The sequence below is a fragment of the Schistocerca piceifrons genome, chromosome 3 (genome assembly GCF_021461385.2).
Source record: "Schistocerca piceifrons isolate TAMUIC-IGC-003096 chromosome 3, iqSchPice1.1, whole genome shotgun sequence".
NCBI lineage: Eukaryota > Metazoa > Arthropoda > Insecta > Orthoptera > Acrididae > Schistocerca > Schistocerca piceifrons.
In genome coordinates, this window is record NC_060140.1 from 606,887,773 (window position 1) to 606,910,112 (window position 22,340).

General features: G+C 40.0%; 1 protein-coding gene across 5 annotated transcripts in view; it reads left to right on the forward strand.

Annotated features, from left to right (window-relative positions):
- LOC124788145 (mitochondrial thiamine pyrophosphate carrier-like) overlaps positions 1-22,340 on the forward strand; it is a 78,290-nt gene that overhangs the window by 15,476 nt on the left and 40,474 nt on the right. For 4 of the 5 annotated variants that reach the window (XM_047255289.1, XM_047255286.1, XM_047255288.1 and 1 more), the window contains exons 2-5: positions 7,252-7,393; positions 8,823-8,978; positions 9,115-9,291; positions 17,301-17,460. In XM_047255289.1, coding sequence (XP_047111245.1) covers positions 7,265-7,393; positions 8,823-8,978; positions 9,115-9,291; positions 17,301-17,460 — 622 coding nt within the window. In that variant the 5' untranslated portion in view covers positions 7,252-7,264. Of the gene's footprint in view, positions 1-2,047; positions 2,072-7,251; positions 7,394-8,822; positions 8,979-9,114; positions 9,292-17,300; positions 17,461-22,340 lie in introns of those variants that run through there. The other variant, XM_047255291.1, reaches the window with a different exon arrangement.

Here is a 22,340-nt window from a genome sequence, read left to right on the forward strand (position 1 = left end):
ACATTGAACAATAACTAAGAGAGATACAACAATGAAACTTCTGGCAGTTACACATTAAATACTGGCATGTGTGTGGATACCAACCACATTTTGCTCCAAGACATTGTTGGAGGGAAATTACAAATGTTCCAGAATTTTTTGAACAGCCCTAGTTTGAAAAATAGTAGGGAACTAAGGGCACATCCTTATCAGATTCCATAATATATTGTTTTTCTGTCAGAATCTACCTCTCTCTCGACTTGTTGTTTATATTATGGAAGAACGTAAAGTACCTAGCGACTGGAAGAAAGCGCAGGTCGTTCCCATTTTCAAGAAGGGTCATAAATCAGATGCGAATAATTATAGGCCTATTTCGCTTACGTCAATCTGTTGTAGAATAATGGAACATGTTTTGTGTTCTCGTATTATGACGTTCTTGGGTAATACAAATCTCCTTCATCATAACCAACATGGATTCCGCAAACAGAGATCATGTGAAACTCAGCTCGCCCTATTTGCCCAAGAAATTCACAGTGCCGTAGACACTGGCGAGCAGATTGATGCCGTATTCCTGGACTTCAGGAAGGCATTTGATACGGTTCCGCACTTACGTTTAGTGAAAAAAATAAGAGCTTACGGAATATCGGACCAGGTTTGTGATTGGATTCAGGATTTCCTAGAAGAAAGAACACAACATGTCATTCTTAACGGTTCAAAATCTGCAGATGTAGAGGTAATTTCAGGAGTACCGCAGGGAAGCGTGATAGGACCTTTATTGTTTACAATATACATAAATGACTTAGTTGACAACATCGGTAGCTCCGTGAGGCTATTTGCAGATGACACGGTTGTCTACAAGAAAGTAGCAACATCAGAAGACTCGTACGTACTCCAGGAGGACCTGCAGAGGATTAATGCATGGTGCGACAGCTGGCAGCTTTCCCTAAACGTAGATAAATGTAATATAATGCGCATACATAGGGGCAGAAATCCATTCCAGTACGATTATGCCATAGGTGGTAAATCATTGGAAGCGGTAACGACCGTAAAATACTTAGGAGTTACTATCCGGAGCGATCTGAAGTGGAATGATCACATAAAACAAATAGTGGGAAAAGCAGGCGCCAGGTTGAGATTCATAGGAAGAATTCTAAGAAAATGTGACTCATCGACGAAAGAAGTAGCTTACAAAACGCTTGTTCGTCCGATTCTTGAGTATTGCTCATCAGTATGGGACCCTTACCAGGTTGGATTAATAGAAGAGATAGACATGATCCAGCGAAAAGCAGCGCGATTCGTCATGGGGACATTTAGTCAGCGCGAGAGCGTTACGGAGATACTGAACAAGCTCCAGTGGCGGACACTTCAAGAAAGGCGTTACGCAATACGGAGAGGTTTATTATCGAAATTACGAGAGAGCACATTCCGGGAAGAGATGGGCAACATATTACTACCACCCACATATATCTCGCGTAATGATCACAACGAAAAGATCCGAGAAATTAGAGCAAATACGGAGACTTACAAGCAGTCGTTCTTCCCACGCACAATTCGTGAATGGAACAGGGAAGGGGGGATCAGATAGTGGTACAATAAGTACCCTCCGCCACACACCGTAAGGTGGCTCGCGGAGTATAGATGTAGATGTAGATATTTAACTACTTTTTGCTGTCTACACAGTAGGTAATACAACCAATTACCACTTGTCGTCTGATTTAATAGTGAGTTGCCTGCTTCCTGAAGACATATTATCTGCTTGCACAATCAAAAGCTTTTGACATGCCACAGAATATACCAGCCAACAATGTCTTCTTGTCTAGGCATTTCTGAACATCATTTGTGAAAGAACATATGGCTTTGGTTGTAGAAACACCTTTTTGAAATCCAAATTGGTCTTTGCTAAGAATGTTGAATCTGTCAAGCTGCTTCACAATCCCAGCATGTGGCAATTTTTCAAGGAATTTAGATAATTCCGTCAAAAGGAAGACAGGATGATAATTTGTTACACCTGTAACATCACTGTTTTTGTGAACTAGTATGGTATCACATTTGCAAATTTCAGTATGCAGGGGAAACAACTTGAGTCACAGAGGTGTGCCATATATATAACAGAATTTTACTTAATTGATTACAATACAGTTTTAGAGTGCAGTGAAAATATTATTGTCTACACATATTGATCTTTTACTGTTATGGTGGCTGTATGCACTGTGTGTAGCTGTTAAAATGGACCAAGAAAATGTTCTTCCAGTAATGTGTTGGCCTTTTTTTTTTTTTTTTTTTTTTTTTTTTTTTTTTTTTTTTTTTTTTAAAGAGCAATTTGCACCTTACTTACTTAACATTTAAAAATGCTCATTGAAGACTTCTGCCGCTATCTTTTTTTCTCATACAATGTTATTCTCAATATTTACAAAATGTCTTGGGTAATATTTGAATGGGTGTCACCAGTCTCATTCCTTATTATCTCCCAGGCAGTTTTTTACTTTTTATTTTGAGCTTCAATACAAACTTTTTTGTTGTCCTGTCATCAGTTGACTTGAAGAAATGACATCATTTAGGCTTCAATTTTACTACACCAAAGTTAAAGTCAGGTGCACTTCTTACAGCTGAGAAACTAACATTGAAACTATATTGTGCCACTGACACAGCTTCAAGTAACTGAACTCTGTCAATAACCTCACTTAAACAAGGATCAGACTTTCTAAGTGTGCTTGCCAGAACTTCCTGGTTAGGAGCTAAATGGACAATGACTTCCTGAATTAAAGATTCTGCATAAGGTGTACTATACTATGAACACAGAAAACTGCTGTTGGTTGGCCAATCAGGATTTCTACAGCTGGTTCATTTTCTTCCTAGCCTAACAATCACTACATGCATTTTCATCATGAAATCAATAGACAGCAGATTACACAAGATGTTAAACAACAAGTTACTAGCTTCTATGAGCAAGCCAGCTTGTAAATGTGACAGACAGTCTTGCGAAGTTCTGTTGAACACATTTTCGGAAAAATGTCTTGAGCAGCTGGGTCAACAGCCCACATGCAATGGAAATCTTGGAGATCTTGTAGCTACAAAAGGGCTTGACCTAATCAACAGCATCAGTTTAGAGACAGATAAATGACCATGATTTCATCATAGTGATTTTGATTACTGAAGTTAATAAGTCAGTCAAGAAGGCCAGAAGAGCATTTGTGCTAGAAAGAGCTGGTAGATAGTTATTGGCATCCCACTGGGACAATGAATTGACATCACTTAGTTCCAGTATGATGAACATAGAGGAATTAAAGGTAACGTTTAAATGGATTCTAAATCTTACTCTGGAGAAGCATGTTCCAAAACATGGATTAAGGACGGAAAAGAGCCATTGTGGATTAATAATGAAATTAGAGAAATACTGAGGAAGCAGAGACTAGTGCACTCTCTGTTCAAAAGAGAACACACAAATGATAACAGGTGAAAATTAATAGAAATGTATGTGTCTGTGACAAAATTGATGCACAAAGCCTGCAACAACCACCACCGTCATACTTTAGCAAAAGATCTTGCCTGAAACTTGAGAAAATTCTGGTCCTACGTAAAATCATAAAGTAGATCTAAGGCTTTTATTCAGTCACTTGTTGGCCAGTTCGGCATGGCAGTAAAAGATAGCAAAAGTAAAGCCGGAGTTTTAATTTCCGCATTTAAGAAAGTGTTCATGCAGAAGAATCATACAAACATACCATTGTTTGACCTCACATGCATTCCCATGTGGAGGACATAGTAATAAGCATCACTGGTGTAGAGAAACAACTGAAAGAGATAAAAACATATGTCACCTGGTCCTGATGGAATCCCAGTTCGGTTTTATGAAGAGTATAGTACAGCACTGAACCCTTACTTAGCTCACATTTATTGCCCAGCGCAAAGTCCCATGTGAATGGAAAAAGTGCAGATGACTCCTGTATATAAGAAGGATAAAAGGATGGACCTGCATAATTGCAGACCAATATCTTTAACATCAGTATTGCTGCAGAATCATTGAACTTATTCGCAGTCTGAATGTTATAAATTTCCTTGAGAGGGAAAAGCTTCTGTCCCCAAGTCAGCACATTTTCAGAAAGCATCACTCCTGCAAAACTCAACTTGCCCTTTTCTTACACGATATCCTGTGAACAGCAACAGGTGATTCCATATTCCTGGATTTCTGTAAAGAATTTGACAAGGTGCCACACTGCCTACTGTCAACAAAGGTACAAGCATAAGGATTAGTTTCCTAGGTATTTAAGTGGCTCAAAGACTTATAAGTAGCAGAACCCAGTACGTGATCCTCGACAGCGAGTGTTCCTCAGAGATAAGGGTATTGTCAGAAGTGGCCCAGGAAGTGTGATAGGACCACTGTTATTTTCTACATACATAAATGATCTGGAGGACAGCATAAGCAGCAATTTGTTGATGCTGTGGTGTATGAGAAGGTGTTGTCATTGAGTGACTGTAGGATGATATAAGATGACTTAGACAAAATTTGTAGTTGGTGTGATGAATGGCAGCTAGCTCTAAAGGTAAAAAATGTGAGTTAATGCAGATGAGTAGGGAAAACAAACCCATGATGTTTGAGTACATTATTAGTAGTGTGCTGCTTGACACTGTCACTTTGATTAAATATCCATGCATAATGTTGCAAAGCAATATAAAATGAAATGAGAATGTAAGGATTGTAGCAAGGAAGGCGAATGCTTGACTTTGGTTTATTGGGAGAATTTTGGGAAAGTGTGGTTCATCTGTCAAGGAGACTGCATACAGGCCACTAGTGTGACCCATTGTTGAGTGCTACTCACGTGTTTGGAATCTGCATCATGTCAGATTAAAGGAAGACATCAATGCGGTTTGGAGGCGAGCTGCTGGATTTATTACCAGTAGATTTGAACGACATGCAAGTATGGTTTGAGAACTCAAATGGGAATCCCTGGAGGAAAGACAACATACCTTTTAAGGAGTAATATTGAGAAAATTTAGGGATAATGCATTTGAGGTTGACTGCAAAAAGATTCTACTGCTGCAAACATAATTTTCACCTAAGGACCATGAAGATAACATTAGAAAGATTAGCGCTTTTATGGAGGTGTGTAGAGACTTGTTTTTACCTCATTCTATTTGAGAGTAAAGGAAATGACTAGTGGTGATGCAGGGAGCCTCCACCATGCACTGTACAGTGGCTTGTGGAGTGTGTATGTAGATGGAGATGTAGAGTAGAAAGTGACTGTTAGCAAGGTAAACTGAACATGAGTGAGATATTTCTAGCTTTGTTAAACATTTGAAATCATTGGAGATATGTATTCCAAGTTACAAATGCCAGAAATGTAAGTACTGACAATACCGATGTAGTGATGTTGATCTGTTGGCTGAACATTCATTCATTTTTCTGTGCACTTGATTGGGATGTTCTTTCTGTAGTAACATGCAGCATCATTTAGTGCTGCTGCAGTTCAATAAACTTAGCGTTCACGATGCACTAATAACTTGCAGGCTTCGAGTTCCTTGTTTTCGATTTTAAACTGTAGCCTGACAGATATTAGGAAGATCACTGCAGTGAACCATGTAGCATGTGAAAACAAAGATCAACATTAAGTCAATGGCTGGAAACACTGTAGAGAGTAAATATTGTAATCACAAGCAACATGAGCCTATATCATTATCAATGAGAAAAGTCAAAATGACACTCAGAAGGAGTTCCAAAATCAAAGTCCAGGCCCAGAGAGGAAGGTAACAGCAGTATTTCCAAATCTGCATACTCGTGCTTTAGCAACAGGATATGAACTGCTGATCCAGTCGTTGGGCTGGGTATTTATTTGCTGTAGCAGTCCAATGGGGTCGTATGTGACTTGTTTGCCATGACAACTGATGTCATGCCCACTGCCGGTAGAACTATATGCTATACAGATGCTCATTGCCACTACTCTCAAAGTCAATTTCTATATCATTAGGATGTTGGAAATACACCAAAATTATTGATGTGTGCAGACAAATCTTAATTTACAATGTAGACATTATTGACATAGGTGATATAAAATTGTAGAATGTTTAGAGGATTTTTCTATGTGACAGAAGTATCACCAGTGCACCATTTCTCCTCTAGAGTTCCACAAGGGTTTTGATGCTATTGATGTTCAGAGATGGTGCTCATAGTGGCATGTGATGAATATTGCTTTAGAGATGGTGCTGAAAATGTTACCGACTTACATTATGTACAACTGGCATCTGCTTGCCAATGATTTTTTAAAATGCTAGAACAACCATGTGTTACATGAATAATGGCTGCAGCTCAGTCAAACGAGCAACCAGTTATTCTTAAGTGTCCATTGGCATCTTGTACACCAAATACTTCATCTGCCCATACAAAAATAAGTCCATAGGAGTGAGTTTAGCTGATGCCTTCCAATACAACATAACGGAGAAAATATTGACTGAATGGTACCAGTGCTATGGCCATTACATTCTCATGACCTCACTCCTACAGTGTTCTTTTTGTGGAGGAAGGTGAACTGTTTAATGTACAAGACACCAATACACACTCCAGAATAGCTGGTTACCTGTCTGATGGGAGCTACAGTCATTATTTGTGAAACGTCTGGTTGTTTTGAGCAGTCAGTTGTGCATATGTGTAAATAGACAATATTCTCAGCAATAACTCTAAATATTCATCAAATGACAGTTTGAACACTATCTATGAACATCAGTAGTATTGAAACCTTCATGGACTCCTAGCAGGGGAAACAGTGTGCCAGAGAAAATTTTTTTGCATGAAAAGTATTTTTTGCATCTCCTCCAGACATTCTAAAATTTTGTATACATCTCTTTTTTTCCATGGCAAACTGGCTTACTTCCATTGCTTTGATTCCATAAATTTGATATTGGTTCATTTGAACACTATCTATGAACATCAGTAGTGTTGAAACCTTCATGGACTCCTAGCAGGGGAAACAGTGTGCCAGAGAAAATTTTGTTGCATGAAAAGTATTTTTTGCATCTCCTCCAGACATTCTAAAATTTTGTATACATCTCTTTTTTTCCATGGCAAACTGGCTTACTTCCATTGCTTTGATTCCATAAATTTGATATTGGTTCATATCGTGGAGTAACTCATCAAGTTAAGCTACAAGTCTAAAAATGTTTTCTGAATTATTTTTATTTATAATGTGAATCAAAGAACACATGGAAGAGGCTTGTTCAAAGAATGGGGATTATAAATTGCTTCTTGCCAGTAGAGATTTAAATATTTTTTTCTGTCTCTTACAGATGCTACCCTGCGATGGTTGGCTTTGATCCATCATCAAAATCAAAATTGGATAGTGTTGAATACAGTATTGCAGGCGCTGGCAGTGGAGCAATAACTAGATTTTTATGCCAGCCATTGGATGTCTTGAAAATCAGATTTCAGGTACCTTTCATTTAAAAACTTTAAGATAAATATTTCAACATGAAATCTAACCTATTAGTATTTAAATAATTGTTACCAAATTAAATTACAGCAGTATACATTTAAATGCACTCATAAGATGTTTAGAAACTGCAGTTCTGCTTCAGAATTAAATGTTCCTGTAACAGTTCTGTGCCCATTATGAAATATTTGCCAGAATTCAAGTATGTGTGATCCCTATCAAGCTGAGATCACAAGAGGTATCAAATGTAGTATATTTAGCTTAATTATGTTCTGTGTCTTATTTGTATGATATACTGTACTGAATTGAATGAGTGAGTTTTCGCATGTACAAAACTGAGGGGAAAGGGGGGGGGGGGGGGAGATAACAGTGAATAATAGCAACACCATAATGAGGCAGTCTGCAGTGAAAGATACCACATAATCCAGCTGCAGACTGAATGTGTTGAAAGACCCAGCACAGTAATATGTATGTAAAAAGTAATGATACCATTAGCAAAAATAAGACTTTTCTGCAGTCTTGCATCATAACTTCGTAACTCAGAACCCACTATTTTCATCATTATGAAATGACAGTCAGCTACATGAAACAATGTGGCTATTGTTAGTAGAATCTTCAGTTTTAGCATCTGTCACTTTATGGAGTTTCTTTGGTATTCCCAGTTATCAGATATGCTTATAGCAGTTTTTTTTTTTTTTATGGGGATTTCTGAGAGACTGTGAATACCGGTACTATATCTTTGAATATTCATCTCAGACAAGCCATTGCTGATAAAGGTATTGGTGTTTAACTGGACTTGACAAGTTACCTGCATATCAGTGTTCAGGAACCTTTGCAGCAATGCATTTCTTTAAAGGGAGTCCATCTTCTGAATGTGATGGTCTAATCTTTAAGCTTGTAATTTTATGCATTTCTTTAAAGGGAGCCCATCTTCTGAATGTGATTGTCTAATCTTTAAGTTTGTAATTTTATGACAATAAATGAAATACACAAATTCATTTGCATATGATGTTGCTCATTTTTCTCATTACTTTCTTAATGTTTCTTGGTGTATGAAACATGTCATTTAGCTTAGCACTATCTTCTATTTTGTAATACTTTGGTAAAAGGCAGTCTAGGTTCTGATGTTCAGTATTGTTCTCCTGTGAATGTATTTTTAATTTTTAATTTCATGTCTTTTCATTGAAACAAAACTCACATGAAACAACTAAAGATTGCAAACCGAATGCTTAAAACTTGGTGTTATAGTCATAAACCCCACTGAAAACATTTTTGTTTTTTATAATTATGAACATGCAGTGTTACTATTGTAGTTTCAAATAATGCCACAGATACAATAAATGATTTACTATGATAGCTACTGAATTTATACTTAGACTAAAAATCACTTTGGTTTCAAATTGAGTGTACAACATATAATATTTGCAGCTCCAAGTAGAACCAATATCCAAGAAGTATGCAGGCTCAAAATACAAGAGTGTACTACAAGCTGTTAAGTGTATTGCCCAAGAAGAAGGCATTTCAGCTCTGTGGAAAGGACATATACCAGCACAGTGCCTTTCTGTTGTGTATGGTGTTGCTCAGGTATATTATATTACACAATTTCACAAGAAGAAATAAAAGTGATATAATTTCCAGAAAGCTCTTCATTTGAAATAATATGAAGGGGTAAATATTTTCTTTGCTGAAATAGACTGTTAAATGAAATTGTTTGTTACAGTTTATATCATTTGAAACATTGACAAGTCAGTGTTGGAAATATTTTCCAACAGTATACAGTGACCACAGAGCCATACTGCATTTTTCCTGTGGTGCAGCATCGGGATGCTTTGCTACATTAGTATCATTTCCTTTTGATGTTGTTCGGACGCGTCTTGTTGCTCAAGGAGAGCCTAAGGTAACCAAATGTTCCAAATTTTTGTTTTCCTGTACAGGAACTTTAATTTCTAATGTTTTACTGTGCAAACATGTTTTGTTTTCCAAAATTCAGATTCACTGTCTGAATATAGAAAGAAAATGCAGTATTTGGGCTTTATTTAAACAGTGTTGTAAAAACCAATACTGTCTACCATGAAGTTGTTTATAGAGGGTTCCATATTCTCACAAGAGATAGTAATGGTCAAAACAAGTAAAAATAGTCTAACAAATATGTGTACAGAAACAAACATTTTCTGACATTTGGGACCTTTTACTTAGGTTGAGAACAGTCAGTACTACAAGCTGTTAAGTGTATTGCCCAAGAAGAAGTGTAAGCTGCTCAGCTGTTGCTCAATTTCTTAGTAGTTTTGTTTGCCTCTGTACTTAATCCTCTGACTGTGATGCTGCTCCCTCATACAGTATTTACAAGTGTCTCCTGCATCAGCCATTTTGCGTATGTCATTTTAAAGTTGTACTGGCATCAGAACAAGATTAGTGACATGTGAAGTGTGAACACCATAATGACTGTAATGAAGTTCTATTATTGAATGTGTGAAATGGCAGGTTTAGCCAAAGTAATTTATTGACAGATATAGGAAAGATATCCTCCTCGTCAAATTCAGTCTGTGGGGCGGGGGGAATATATGTTTACCAGGATTTTCCAGTGGATTATGCAGGACAATTCACAACAAGGGTAATGGATTGCAGTTGAGCTCACACACAGTCCACAAGCCAGATTTGTAGAGGTGAGTGTTAATAAGAATAGGCAATGATAATGGAATAAATACGTGAAGAAGGCATAAATAACTGTCTTACATGGTCATTCCTGCACAAGTAGCTACTTTATCCCTAGCTCTTACAGTGTTTGCAAGTTCTTAGACCACAGACCACCATGCCCAATTACAGTTGTGCCAACAGATTCTAAGAGGGAGCTCTGAAGACCACAGTTCGCACCTAGCACTTTATTTAAGCATTCACACTTAGTGGAATAATAAATTACCACAATAATCGTGTATGGACAGATACAATTCCTTGAGGATGATCGAACAGAATCATCAAGTCACTTTAGCATCAATGTGTGGGCAGGAATTTTTGGTGACAGACGTGGAGCAGCATATATTTTATAATTAACAGATACTTTTCCTCACCAGCTCTGCTCAAAAATTTATCAGACAGTTGGAGAACATTATTCTTCCTGAAAAAAAATTTAACTGCTTCATGCATGATGGTGCAACAACTCATTTTCTATGCCTTTTACTGCAATATTTTACACAAATATTTAATGAGTGACAGATTGGTTGAGTAGGTACAGAAACTTGGTCTCTCCATCCACCTGACTTTAACCCATTAGATCTCTGGTTATGGGGACATTTAAAGCCACTGGTGTATTCCACACTCATTGACAACATGCATACATCATGGGACATTTGTTCTACAGGTGTAAACAGATCCAAGGACAGTCAATGAGTTCATCATTCTTTGTGAAGGAGAATGTGTAAAGATAATTGGTAATCAGATTCAGCACCTCGTGTAGAATCGATAGACAGGTGGCTATCGAAGGACAGAATATCCTATACAAGTATTTGTTTCTGGACTTCACTTAATACTACTTTTTCTATTTTTATCAGACTATCTTCTGTAAGAATATAGGATACTTTCCTTTAAACATCCTGTATATGACACTTTAAGATGAAAGAAATGATGCACCATGAAGGTATTATCCAAATTGTATGGAAATTGGTAGGTGTGATGTATATGCAGAGACAAAGGTCTATAATTTCAGAAAAAATGGATGATTTTATGAAGAGAAAGATTCATAAATTGAACGAGTCAATAATGTGTTGTTCCTTCTCTGGCCCTTATGCAAGCGGTTATTCGACTCGGCACTAATCAATAGAGTTATTGAATGCTCTCCTGAGGGATTTGATGCCAAATTCTGTCCAACTGACATGTTAAATCATCAAAATCTCCAGCTGGTTGTAGGGCTCTGCCCGGCTCAACAGCCAGAAATGATGGTCTGGGATGCCATTTCTTTCAATAACAGGACTCCTTAGGTTGTCAAGGCAAGCCATTCTAGGCTTAAATTTTAGCAAGATAATGCCCTCCTGCTTACAGTAAGAGTTTCTACTATTTGTCTTTGTGGTTGCCAAACGCTAACTTTGCCAGCAAGGTTGCCAGATCTCTCCCAAATTGAGAAAGTTTGGATCATTATTGGTAGGGCCCTGTCATTATGTCAGGATTATGACGATGTAATGTGCCAATTGGACAAAATCTGGCATGATGTATCTCAGACAACATCCAAAAATACTATCAGTCAATTACAAGTCAAGTAACTGCTTACGTTAGGCCCAGAGGTGGACCAACACATTATTGATTTGCTCAATTTGTGAAACTCTTTCTCTTGAATAAATCATTCAACTTTTCTGAAACTGTAATCATTTGTTTGTCTGTACACCGACATCATGTCTATTGATTTCCATCCCATTTGGATAATTCATTAATGGTGCACAGATTTTTTGCCCTTAGGGTGTATTTGAATTTTTCGTTGTGTTTTATTTTAATATCTTTGCTAGTTGTGTGTTTTTCATTTTCTCTGAGAGCAGCAGCTACAATTATAGTTTGTAATAAGAAGGCTTACTTCTGCCTCACAGATGTGGAATGATATGACCAACAATACACTACAAAATGTCATACAATTTTCAAGTTTACACATATTATGCCTCTTAATCCTCCTTGTAATTACAATAAAATACAAATAGGAAAAAATCATGTATTTAAAGCAGCAGCAGACCAGTGTGAATATTAAATCGACATGTTGTAATTTTCAGAACCAAAAGTTTCTCATTCAGGTAATGAATGTATGATATATGGATGGGCTATGGAGATGAGAACCCTCCTTCCAGCACCTCTCTGTTAGGTCCCATAAAATTCTTAGCCTTAATCTCTGGCAGCCCGCATACTTAACTTGTTTCTACTCTCATTTCAGTACCATTGTCTAATCTAGCTCATCTCACCTGATTCATACTTCTCTTTCAATTTAATCATATTTTTAATCTCTGTATATACATCTCACTATCCTTTTGTGGCCCTTTCTTGTACTCGAGATCTTGTTCCATTCTTCATAATGTATTTTTAGCTCTCCCTCTTTATCCATCTCATCCCCTCCCATCTGCTTTCTTTTGTACAACATGTGGCTGTGGATGTTGCCCCTTATGTCACTGTCTTATCCACTCTTCTGCTGGTCATTTCCTTGCATTGAGCTTCATATCTCTCTACCTCACGACTGACTGAGCTGTCCCAGGCAATGTGACACTGAACTTTGGAGGTATTCTAGCAGTACTATCTGATTATAAGCTGAAGTTTCATAGTCATTATTCAAATTTTGTAGGCAGCTAAAAATTATTATTTGTAGGTTATCTGAATGGAGCAAGCCAATGTACATCACTGAGAGTTAATAGCATCATATGGTAATGCAGAATTCAAATTGATCTGTAGTAAAGGTTATTAAACTTTGGGTGTTGGATCAGTTGTTCCCAGGTACAATCTTTGTCAGTAACTGAAGTCCAGTTTGTTTTTAATTTTCTGTTTATTGCTTGAAAAGAGTACCAAACTTTGAAGACACTGTTCAGTTACACTTGCCATAATTATCGCAAATTATACATTACATGATCTAAATACTCGTGTACCCTTGATGACCGTATGACACAGTGGTTTACACCTCACCTGGGCCTCAACACTGACATTGGACCACTGATGACTGAAAACATGTTGCCAGGTCAGACAAGTCTCATTTCAAATAGTACAGAGTGGATGAACGTGTGTATGTATGGAGACAATCTCATGACTCAATGGGTCCTGCATGTCAGCAAGGGACTGTTCATGCTGGTGGTGGCTCTGTAATGCTGTGGGGCATGTGCCATTGGAGTGATGCATCTAGATACACTTCTGACAGGTGACACATACATAAGCATCCTGTCTGATCACCTGCATCCATTCATGTTCATTGTGCATTCTGACAGACTTGGGCAATTCCAGCAGGACAATGCGATGTCCCACACATTCAGAATTGCTACAGAGTGGCTCCAGGAGCACTCTTCTGAGTTTAAACACTTCTGGTGGCCACCAAACTCCTGAGACATGAACATTATTGAGCATATCTGGGATGCTTGCAATGTGCTACTCAGAAGAGAGCTCCACGCCCTCATACAGAATTCATGATGTCAATTCCCTCCAGCTCTACTTCATGCATTAGTCAAGTCCATACCACACCATGTTGTGGCACTTCTGGATGCTCCCAAGGTCTCTACACAATATTAGGCAGCTCTACCAGTTTCTTTGGCTCTTAAGTGTAGTACCATTTATACAGGATCAATTTATGCTGTAGAATATTATCCACGTAACATTTTTGAGATAAAAAATAATAAAACTCATTTTCAGGAGCTGATGATAAGGCAATCTTTCTAAAAGTGTTCTGTGGGAATAAATTTGCATCGAAAATAATGAATCAAGAGCCAAAATTATGCCTACATGATTGCAAAGTAATTGTAAATTTCATGCCCAAGTGAAAACAGAAGTGAACATATTAGCTGTTCTCTACAGCGTACATGTTCAGTAAGTGTCTAATGGATCAGTTAATCATCAATTCTGGTACTGTTAATTGCATAATTCAGTCTCTTGGTGTGCCACATGGCAGACTGGATTTAAAATCCGTATCTAACACTCTGGCTTTAGCTTTTACATGGTTTACGTGGTTACATTTAAAGGGAATTCTTGAATGTTTCCTTAATGAAGACCACAATTAGTTTCCTTTCTCATCCTTCTCTAGTATGACCTCATGCTCTATCTATAGTGCCAATAATATATAATAAATGGTACACTAAACTAACATTTGTTCCTTTCTTTTCCTTCCCATACCTCTTCTGTGTTTAAACCACATTTCAGGCAGTTACTCACTCCTTCATCATAAAAAGGGTCAAGTGAGGGGATAAGTATACTGTTGCAGAACACAAGTTTAGTATATGAGCCAGTCTTACATGTGGTGTTACATGGTTATTGGCTAAACTGCTATTTTACGCAACACCATATTGTAACAAGCACTTTCTGTCATGGTATTAAATGCTTGTAGTCTGTGAACAGAAAAGATGACACTTTCCAAAAACTGCTCCTTCATTCTAATGATGTTGGTCAGTTGGTATTTATGGACTGGAGTAACTTACTACATAGACTTAAAACCACCTGCGTTACACAACATGAGAAAGAAAATTATATGACATTGGAGAGTCTTCATCTTGTCTTCTGTCTTCTTCTTCTTCTTCTTCTTCTTCTTCTCTTTTCCACACCAATCCAGTATAGTAAATTATTATGCACTTCCACAATTGTGTTATAACAACAGAGGGTGCCATTAACTTATTTGTCTATGTTAGTTTCAGTGTAACCATTGTGCAATAGCTGGTAGCTTCTTAAAACATTTTCTGCCTGTAAGCTCCAGTTTTTCTTAAACATTGCAGTCACTTTATGATTTGATTTCTGAAATGATTGGCATGTTCTGGAAAACCTCCACCTTTCTGACAGAAAATTTTTAAGGAGCTACCAGCTATTCAAAAGCTCTGAAACTCTAATTGAATGGGAATTTAAAGGCCCAAACTTTGTCAGAATGTTAATAAATTTTGGAAATATTATTAAAAAAACCAGCAATCTCTACAAAATTTTTGTATTTCTCTTTTTAAAAAAGGCCTTCATTACATTAAATATTTATTAAAATCATAACCAGTTTCAACTGATTACGGTCATCTGTAGACCAGTCTCTGAAATACAGATAATATTACAACTTAGAAGGACACACAAACAACAAAAGTTAAAAACTTAGATAATTAAAACAAGATTAATGAGAGGATGTGTACTCTAAGGTGGTGAGCACAGGTGTCAGGCAGAGCACAAATGGTATGTGCAGAAACTCAAATGTCGACTGTTAAATAGCATGAATACTTCTGGGTTGGATAGGAAAAGCTCCACCCAATGCTACTATTTTAGCTACATACTATCATTTTTGACATAGTCACTGTATGCACTACAAATTCCTGTCAACAATGAACAAGAGCACGTATGTCGCACTCATAAAAACCTGAACCTACTGAGGCTAGCCACTATCTTACAGCTTTGATGACACTAAATTATGTCTGTATAGTGGATATGGTAGGACAGTACAGCCAAACTTGGCAACAAGTTCCATGGCTGCAAAACTATTATGGGGCCTGGCATAATATGTTGCAAATGGAAGTTTGTCTTCTCATGACTGACTATGGATATTTGGACTTTGAGGCTACTAAGTGTCTTCTTGCAGTGTTCTGAATTGACAGTTCCTTTTGGCTCCACCACAATTGCCTGTCCCAGAACACTGTGCACATCATGTTACTTCATGTGGCTGTATTTTGAACTACTTATTTTTTGGAGGATTTGCATGCCACTGCTCCAGAAAGATTATCTGAATTTTGGCTCCTCTCCAGTATTGGTATACAAAAAATTGTCACTTCAGACTGGTCCATCAGATCCCAATAATTTACCTTTCAATAATATTTTGGTCTTGTGCAAGCATCTGTAGCACCAATCTTGCACACACTTTTTCATAACCAAGGTTGCATAACATGTTATGCAACCTTGATTGTGGTGTGACATCTGACATTCAGCTTTACACAGTTCCTTGATAATAATCTGCTGATCATCATGAATGAGTTGATCATGATGTTGTTCAATGTGAAGCATATCAGGTGAGAAGATTGACCAGGTGTGGCTTGTTGTACTCATCCTTTTTAAATGCAGTATCCACTGCCTCACATTACTCCTGTCTTCTATATTGTCCAAATAAACATTTATCAAGGATCAAGGGATTTCATTTGGCACAATTTGTTTAGCAGTGAGGAATACAATGACACATCATCATTTTATAAGCATCTCGGTGCCAAACACCAGTTTTGAAGACTATCATGCTGCTGCTCTTCGTCACAGGACTACAAAACCGACAGGACTTTAGTACTGCAACACCAATATCATCTGGCTAAGACAACCAAAGAAAAAAATTAAATGGCAGTAGTTTCTGAATGCCCCTCATTTTGAGTTTGTTGTTAAGCACTTTTCTGGATTAAATGTGGACCTGCCAGTACTGCCAATGTTGTTGTTGTGGTCTTCAGTCCAGAGACTGGTTTGATGCAGCTCTCCATGCTACTCTATCCTGCACAAGCTGCTTCATCTCTGAGTGACTACTGCAACCTACTTCCTTCTGAATCTGCTTAGTGTATTCATCTCTTGGTCTCCCTCTATGATTTTTACCCTTCACGCTTCCCTCCAGTACTAAATTGGTGATCCCTTGATGCCTCCAAACACATCCTACCAACCAATCTCTTCTTCTAGTCAAGCTGTGCCACAAAATGTGATCTACCCACCTAATCTTCAGCATTCTCCTGTACCACCACATTTCAAAAGCTCCCATTCTCTTCTTGTATAACCATTTATCGTCCATGTTTCACTTCCATACATATCTACACTCCATACAAATACTTTCAGAAAAGACTTCCTGACACTTAAATCTATACTTGATGTTAACAAATTTCTCTTCTTCAGAAATGATTTCCTTGCCATAGCCAGTCTAAATACTGATACTGCTTTAATCAGTTTTATGATTTGCCACTTTTTAATTTTCATCAGTTTCTTCATGGTTAATAAGATGAACCACTTTTTTGTTGTAGTGATGCTGTGGATTGTTTAAATAACACTTTGAAAGCTACTAGCACCATTTTAAACATGGGATAAAATGTTTAAATAACACTTTGAAAGCTACTAGCACCATTTTAAACATGGGAGAAAACGTAACTATCATTTTTCTGTCTCCAGACATGTTGGTAATTTACATAGCATGTCATTAACTTGCACTATTAATAAGGTATTTCATGTGTTTCATGTTAGTTGGAAATAATATTAATTTTTTCTATGTTACAGGTGTACAGAGGCATCACACATGCTTTCTCAGTTATTTACTCAAAACATGGATCATTAACGTTTTTCAGAGGTCTAAGTCCAACTTTAATCCAGATAGCACCTCAGACTGGTGCACAATTTGGATTTTATCAGGCTTTCACAAATTTGTGGGTGAACATTGGTAAATACTGAAAATTATTTGTACACTTGATACCTATTCTCTTCTTTCACTACTGTGTGCTCAGTTTACACTAGCAATCAATAAGCACAGGCTTCCAAGTTCCCTTCTGAAATACCATACATTATTATTTTGTTGCAACATTTTCTGTTTAGGAGAAACATTTATTGTACATCAACTTTCCAGGATGGACTCCTGAAGGCAGTTGCATCAGTACATTACAAATGTCCATCAAGCACATCTGCGTGACAGTGTTTGCTTATGTGTTCCATAAAGGGGCAGACACCTTCTGTACTGCCAAGCATTATAAAGGGTTGCTGCATATAACAATGAATAAGTTGTACTGCCCTGAATTATAGTTACTGCAGTCTGGAGAAGAGGAGTTCTCAAGGTCTGCTGCTTCTCACAGCAAAGCATCCGGGAAGAAAACTAAGCCTCATTTGCTTCTGATGATAGTGTGGGTGTTTGGGTCCTTATCATTATAAATAACAACCCGTTGATCCACTTGTTAAAACAATGAGCACATTTATTGTCACACTTCAGATATACGTCATTACTCATTGAAAGTATCACATAGACAGAACATAATGGCCGCGTTGGCCCAAAGAGTTTTTGTGCACCAGAGATGTTATGGCACGTCAGTGTTGCCACAGAGCCCCCCCCCCCCCCCCCCCCCTGCAGTGCGGAGCTCGAGGCTCTGGCTGTTGTTGGGGGAGGTGCAGGTGTTGCCCCGTCTTCGTCCGGAGGGGAATGGGTGGGGCGGGGCCAGGGTTCAAGCCCTTTTGGATGGAAAAATGTAATTACGGTGCCACACTGGTGGGAGTATGCGGCGACCGGTTCGTGAGGTGACAGAGGGGGTGGGGGGAATAGATGGAGACATGGGGTACAACACTTACAGTGTCCCCGTGGCATCAATGAAATATTGAATGAGGGAAGGATCTAAGGAATTGGGGATCATTGAGGAGTGGAGAACAGAAAGTTGGAAGGTGTCATCATCCGCAGAGTGCGGGAGAGGGGGGGGGGAGGAGCATGGATTACTAAGGGAGAAAGAAACATTTGTGGTAGTTATACAGATGTCAGATGGTGAAAAGTGTGAGACGTTAATGGAGACGGTAGTGGGTTGTTGAATGTCGAGTGAGAAATGTGTGACGGGCGTAGCAGGAGAGGGTGGGGTGAAGGGCGTGGACCCCGGACTCTGCCCAGTGAGGGTTCCCGGCATTGGGAAAGGGGGCATGGCTGGCGTGTCATCCCTTGAGAAGGCAGCAGTGTGGAGGTCATCGTCCGTCGTGGTTGGTGGCGTCGGGTCACTGGAGGTGTTGTCGTCTGCAGTGACCCACGCCGGCTTGAGTTGAGACACTGACACTGTCGAGGGTTTGCCTTTGATACAGATGTCGAATGTATTCGACGAGCACCTAAGTACCCTGTAAGGGCCTGTGTATATGGGTTGCAGGGCAGCGTGCACGGTATCGTCCCTAAGCATCACAGCTTCACACGTGGCTAACCGCTGGTGCATGAATGTTTTAGGCGGAGTGTGTGCTTTCGGAGCAGGTGCTCTCTGCGCTCGTATTGTCTGTCATATGTTCTCAATTAGCACGGGGTATTCGATGGTATCTTGGAGTGGTGAAGGCTCGACAAACTTGGCTGGTAGGGTCAACGGCTCACCATAGAGCAGTTCGGCCCCATAGCACTGCAGGTCATCTTTATATACAGAACGGAGGCCTAGCAGTACCCACAGGGAGGCGTGTAACCACTGTTCCTCGTGGCACATTAGTGCTGTCTTTAATGTGTGGTGCCATCGTTCGACTAAGCCGTTTGATTGGGGGTGGTAGACTGTTGTGTGAATGCAGCCATCTAGTTGTTCAGTCGATAAAAGTAAGCAAGTATCGGTAACCATCCACCTGGGGAAGGGGGCCGACAGTGTCGATGTGGATGTGGTGGAGTCTGCCAGAAGGAGAGCGGAAGATGCCTGAGGGGGGCGTGCAGTGGTGTCCGACTTTGGACCGCTGGCACAAAATACAAGTGTCACACCAGTCGTGACAGTCTTTGCGAAGTGAAGGCCATACGAAACACTCAGCGATGATGCGCGTAGTTGCGCGAATGCTCGGGTGGGCAAGACAGTGCATTGCGTCAAACACCGAGCGACGCAAAAAGGAGGGGCCGAGGGGGCGTGGCACGCCAGTGGAAGTGTCACCCCATAGTTCCGAGCGTGTGCCAGGGATCGTCTTGCGCGCCAGGCACAGAGAGTGATTATTGTGAGATAAAAGGCTCACGAAGGAGTCATCATTTGTTTGTGCTCAAGCAAGAGCGTCGAAGTCAATTGAGGAAGATATGCCCGATATCCAGGAGAAATAATCATCGGCTATGTTGTCAGATCCTCGAACATATTGTACATTAGTAGCGCTTTGTGAAATGAGGTCGAAATAATGGAACCTCCTAGGAGGTGCGTCGGCTGGAGCGTTTATGAGTGCTTGGGCGAGAGGTTTGTGGTCTGTAGAGATCGTGAGGGGGCATCCCTCGAGGTCTTTGCGGAAATATCTAATGGCTTCGTAGACAGCTAAGAGCTCTCTGTCGAAAGCAGACCATTTGCACTGAGAGGGAGAAAGTTTTTTTTGAAAAGAACTTAAGAGGCTGCACCACCTCTCCTCTGTGTTGTTGAAGTACTGCGCCGATAAATATTTCTCTAGCGTCCATGGTGAGCAAAAGTGTTGCATCCAGGTGTGGATGGGCAAGTGTGATGGCTTCCAAGTGCGGTTTTGAGTTTTTTGAAAGACGGATGCGTGACCTCTGTCCGCGGCACGCGCCTGTCGCCTGACATTTGCGGCCCGCGCAATGTGTCTGTGAGGGGGACCTGTAGTTCGGCAGCTCTTGGAATGTGGCGGCAGAAAAAATTGATCATTCCTAAGAACCGGCGGAGTTCATGGTATGTTTCTGGCATCGGCAGCTGTGTGATAATGTCTATTTTCTCTTGTGTGGGCCGGATACCATCGGCTGAACTGTGTGTCCCAGAAAAACAACAGAATTCTGTCTCAGTTTGGATTTCTCTTTGTTGACGATCACACCGTGGGATTGTAAAGTGTCAAACAGCACCCGGATGTGAAGCTCGTGTTCCTCCCGAGAGGAAGAAAAGGTAAAAATGTTGTCCAGGTACGTGTAGCAGAAAGACAGGGGTCGTAACACTGTATCTAAGAACCTCTGCCAGGTTTGGATGGCGTTTTTCAATCCATAAGGCATGTAAACGTATTCGAAGAGGCTGAAGGATGTGGTGATGGCCGTTTTAGGGATATCTTGTTCGTGCATTGGTATTTGGTGATACGCTTTCTCACAGTCTTTTGTGGCGGCGTTCGTAGCGACAAACAATTCGCTGTAGAAACGGCTTACGAAGTCACCGCCACACTTTTAATAGCGGGCCGACCGGTCCGCTGGAACAGTGAACAGAAAGATGAAAACCCAAACACTCTGATTAAATAAAAGTCGGTACTTATCCTTATTAACGAAGATACAGAAACACAGTAGTGAACTCCGTGTCTACAGAGATCTGTCTAGTTCGAGTCGGAGCGGCTAGGTCAGCGTCGGCTGACGACAAACAACAACTCTGCTGCGATGAACACACAACTGACTAGCAAGTACACAATTCAGTGGCGAGTATACAACTGAGCAGCGAATACAGAACTGTCCGAGCGCTCGCGACTCCAGCGCTTAAGAAACCAGAAGCCAGCGGTGGCGCGCGCAGACTTGCGGCGATTTCCTGTCTCGCTGGCACTGCTTATGCGGACGGCGTCCGGACTTTGATGCTGCCAACCTTTTGGCAGCGGGCTTGGGTGGCATTACTGGCTAGGATATAACACAGTCTACCACACTGAAAATTTTAGCGCCTGCCAACTGAGAAGCGAAGTCCTGAATGTTCAGTACTGGATAATTGTCCATGATTGTGCGGTCATTGAAATGGCTATAGTCGCCACAGAGTCTGTAGGAATCATCCTTCTTTGGTGTGAGATGAATCGGTGACGACCAGTCACTGGAGGATGGGTGTACAATGCCTGCTTTTAATAGGTCCAAGATGATTGCTTTCGCCACTTTGAGTTTGTGTGGATTCAGGCGTCGCGGTTGGTGTCTGACTGGAGGGCCCTCATTAGTATTGAGTTTGTGACATGCGCCGCTCGTGATTGATAACGTGCTACGCATGCGGGGTGTGTCATTAGCATTCAAACACTCGTGCAATGGGTCAATGATTTGAGCACATGCCAGTTTGTGCGAAGAGCGAATACCTCGAAGTGAGATGAGTTCGGATTTCGTGCTCTGTAATGTCTGTTCGGTACGCTCAATAAGGGAGGTGAGCTTGGCCTGCGTTTGCTTGAGTTCACTGATTTCTTGTCGTCGTAGTAGCAAGTTGCAACTTTTACTAGTTAACTTGGCCACAAGAAGAGCACATTCAGTCTGCAATAGTGAAATGTCAATGTTTGTTGACTGAATGGGTGATGCAGACGCAGTGGCCATAAGGGCGATAGTCTTTTGTGAAGGTTGGTGGACTAATGTACTTCGAGGAATGTCTAGTGAAAATTTGTGGTGTTGCAGAAAACCAATGTCTAAGACCGGACAAGTCACCTGTGCCACATGAAAAGTCCACGAAAACTTCAAGTCTTTTGACAGTTTGAGTGTTAAAGGTGCCGTACCTAACACTTTGATATGAGAGTCATTAGCCGCGTGTAACAGTCTGGGCGAGGAAGTTAACACGGTAGGTGCGAGAGCTGGGGGTATTACACTCGTATCAGCACCACTGTCAATGAAGAATTTAGTTCCTGAGACGAGGTCAAGAGTGAATAGACAACCGTCGGCGCTTACCGTGTTAGATGCTGTTGCTGCTGTAAGGCGTCTTTTTTCCTGTG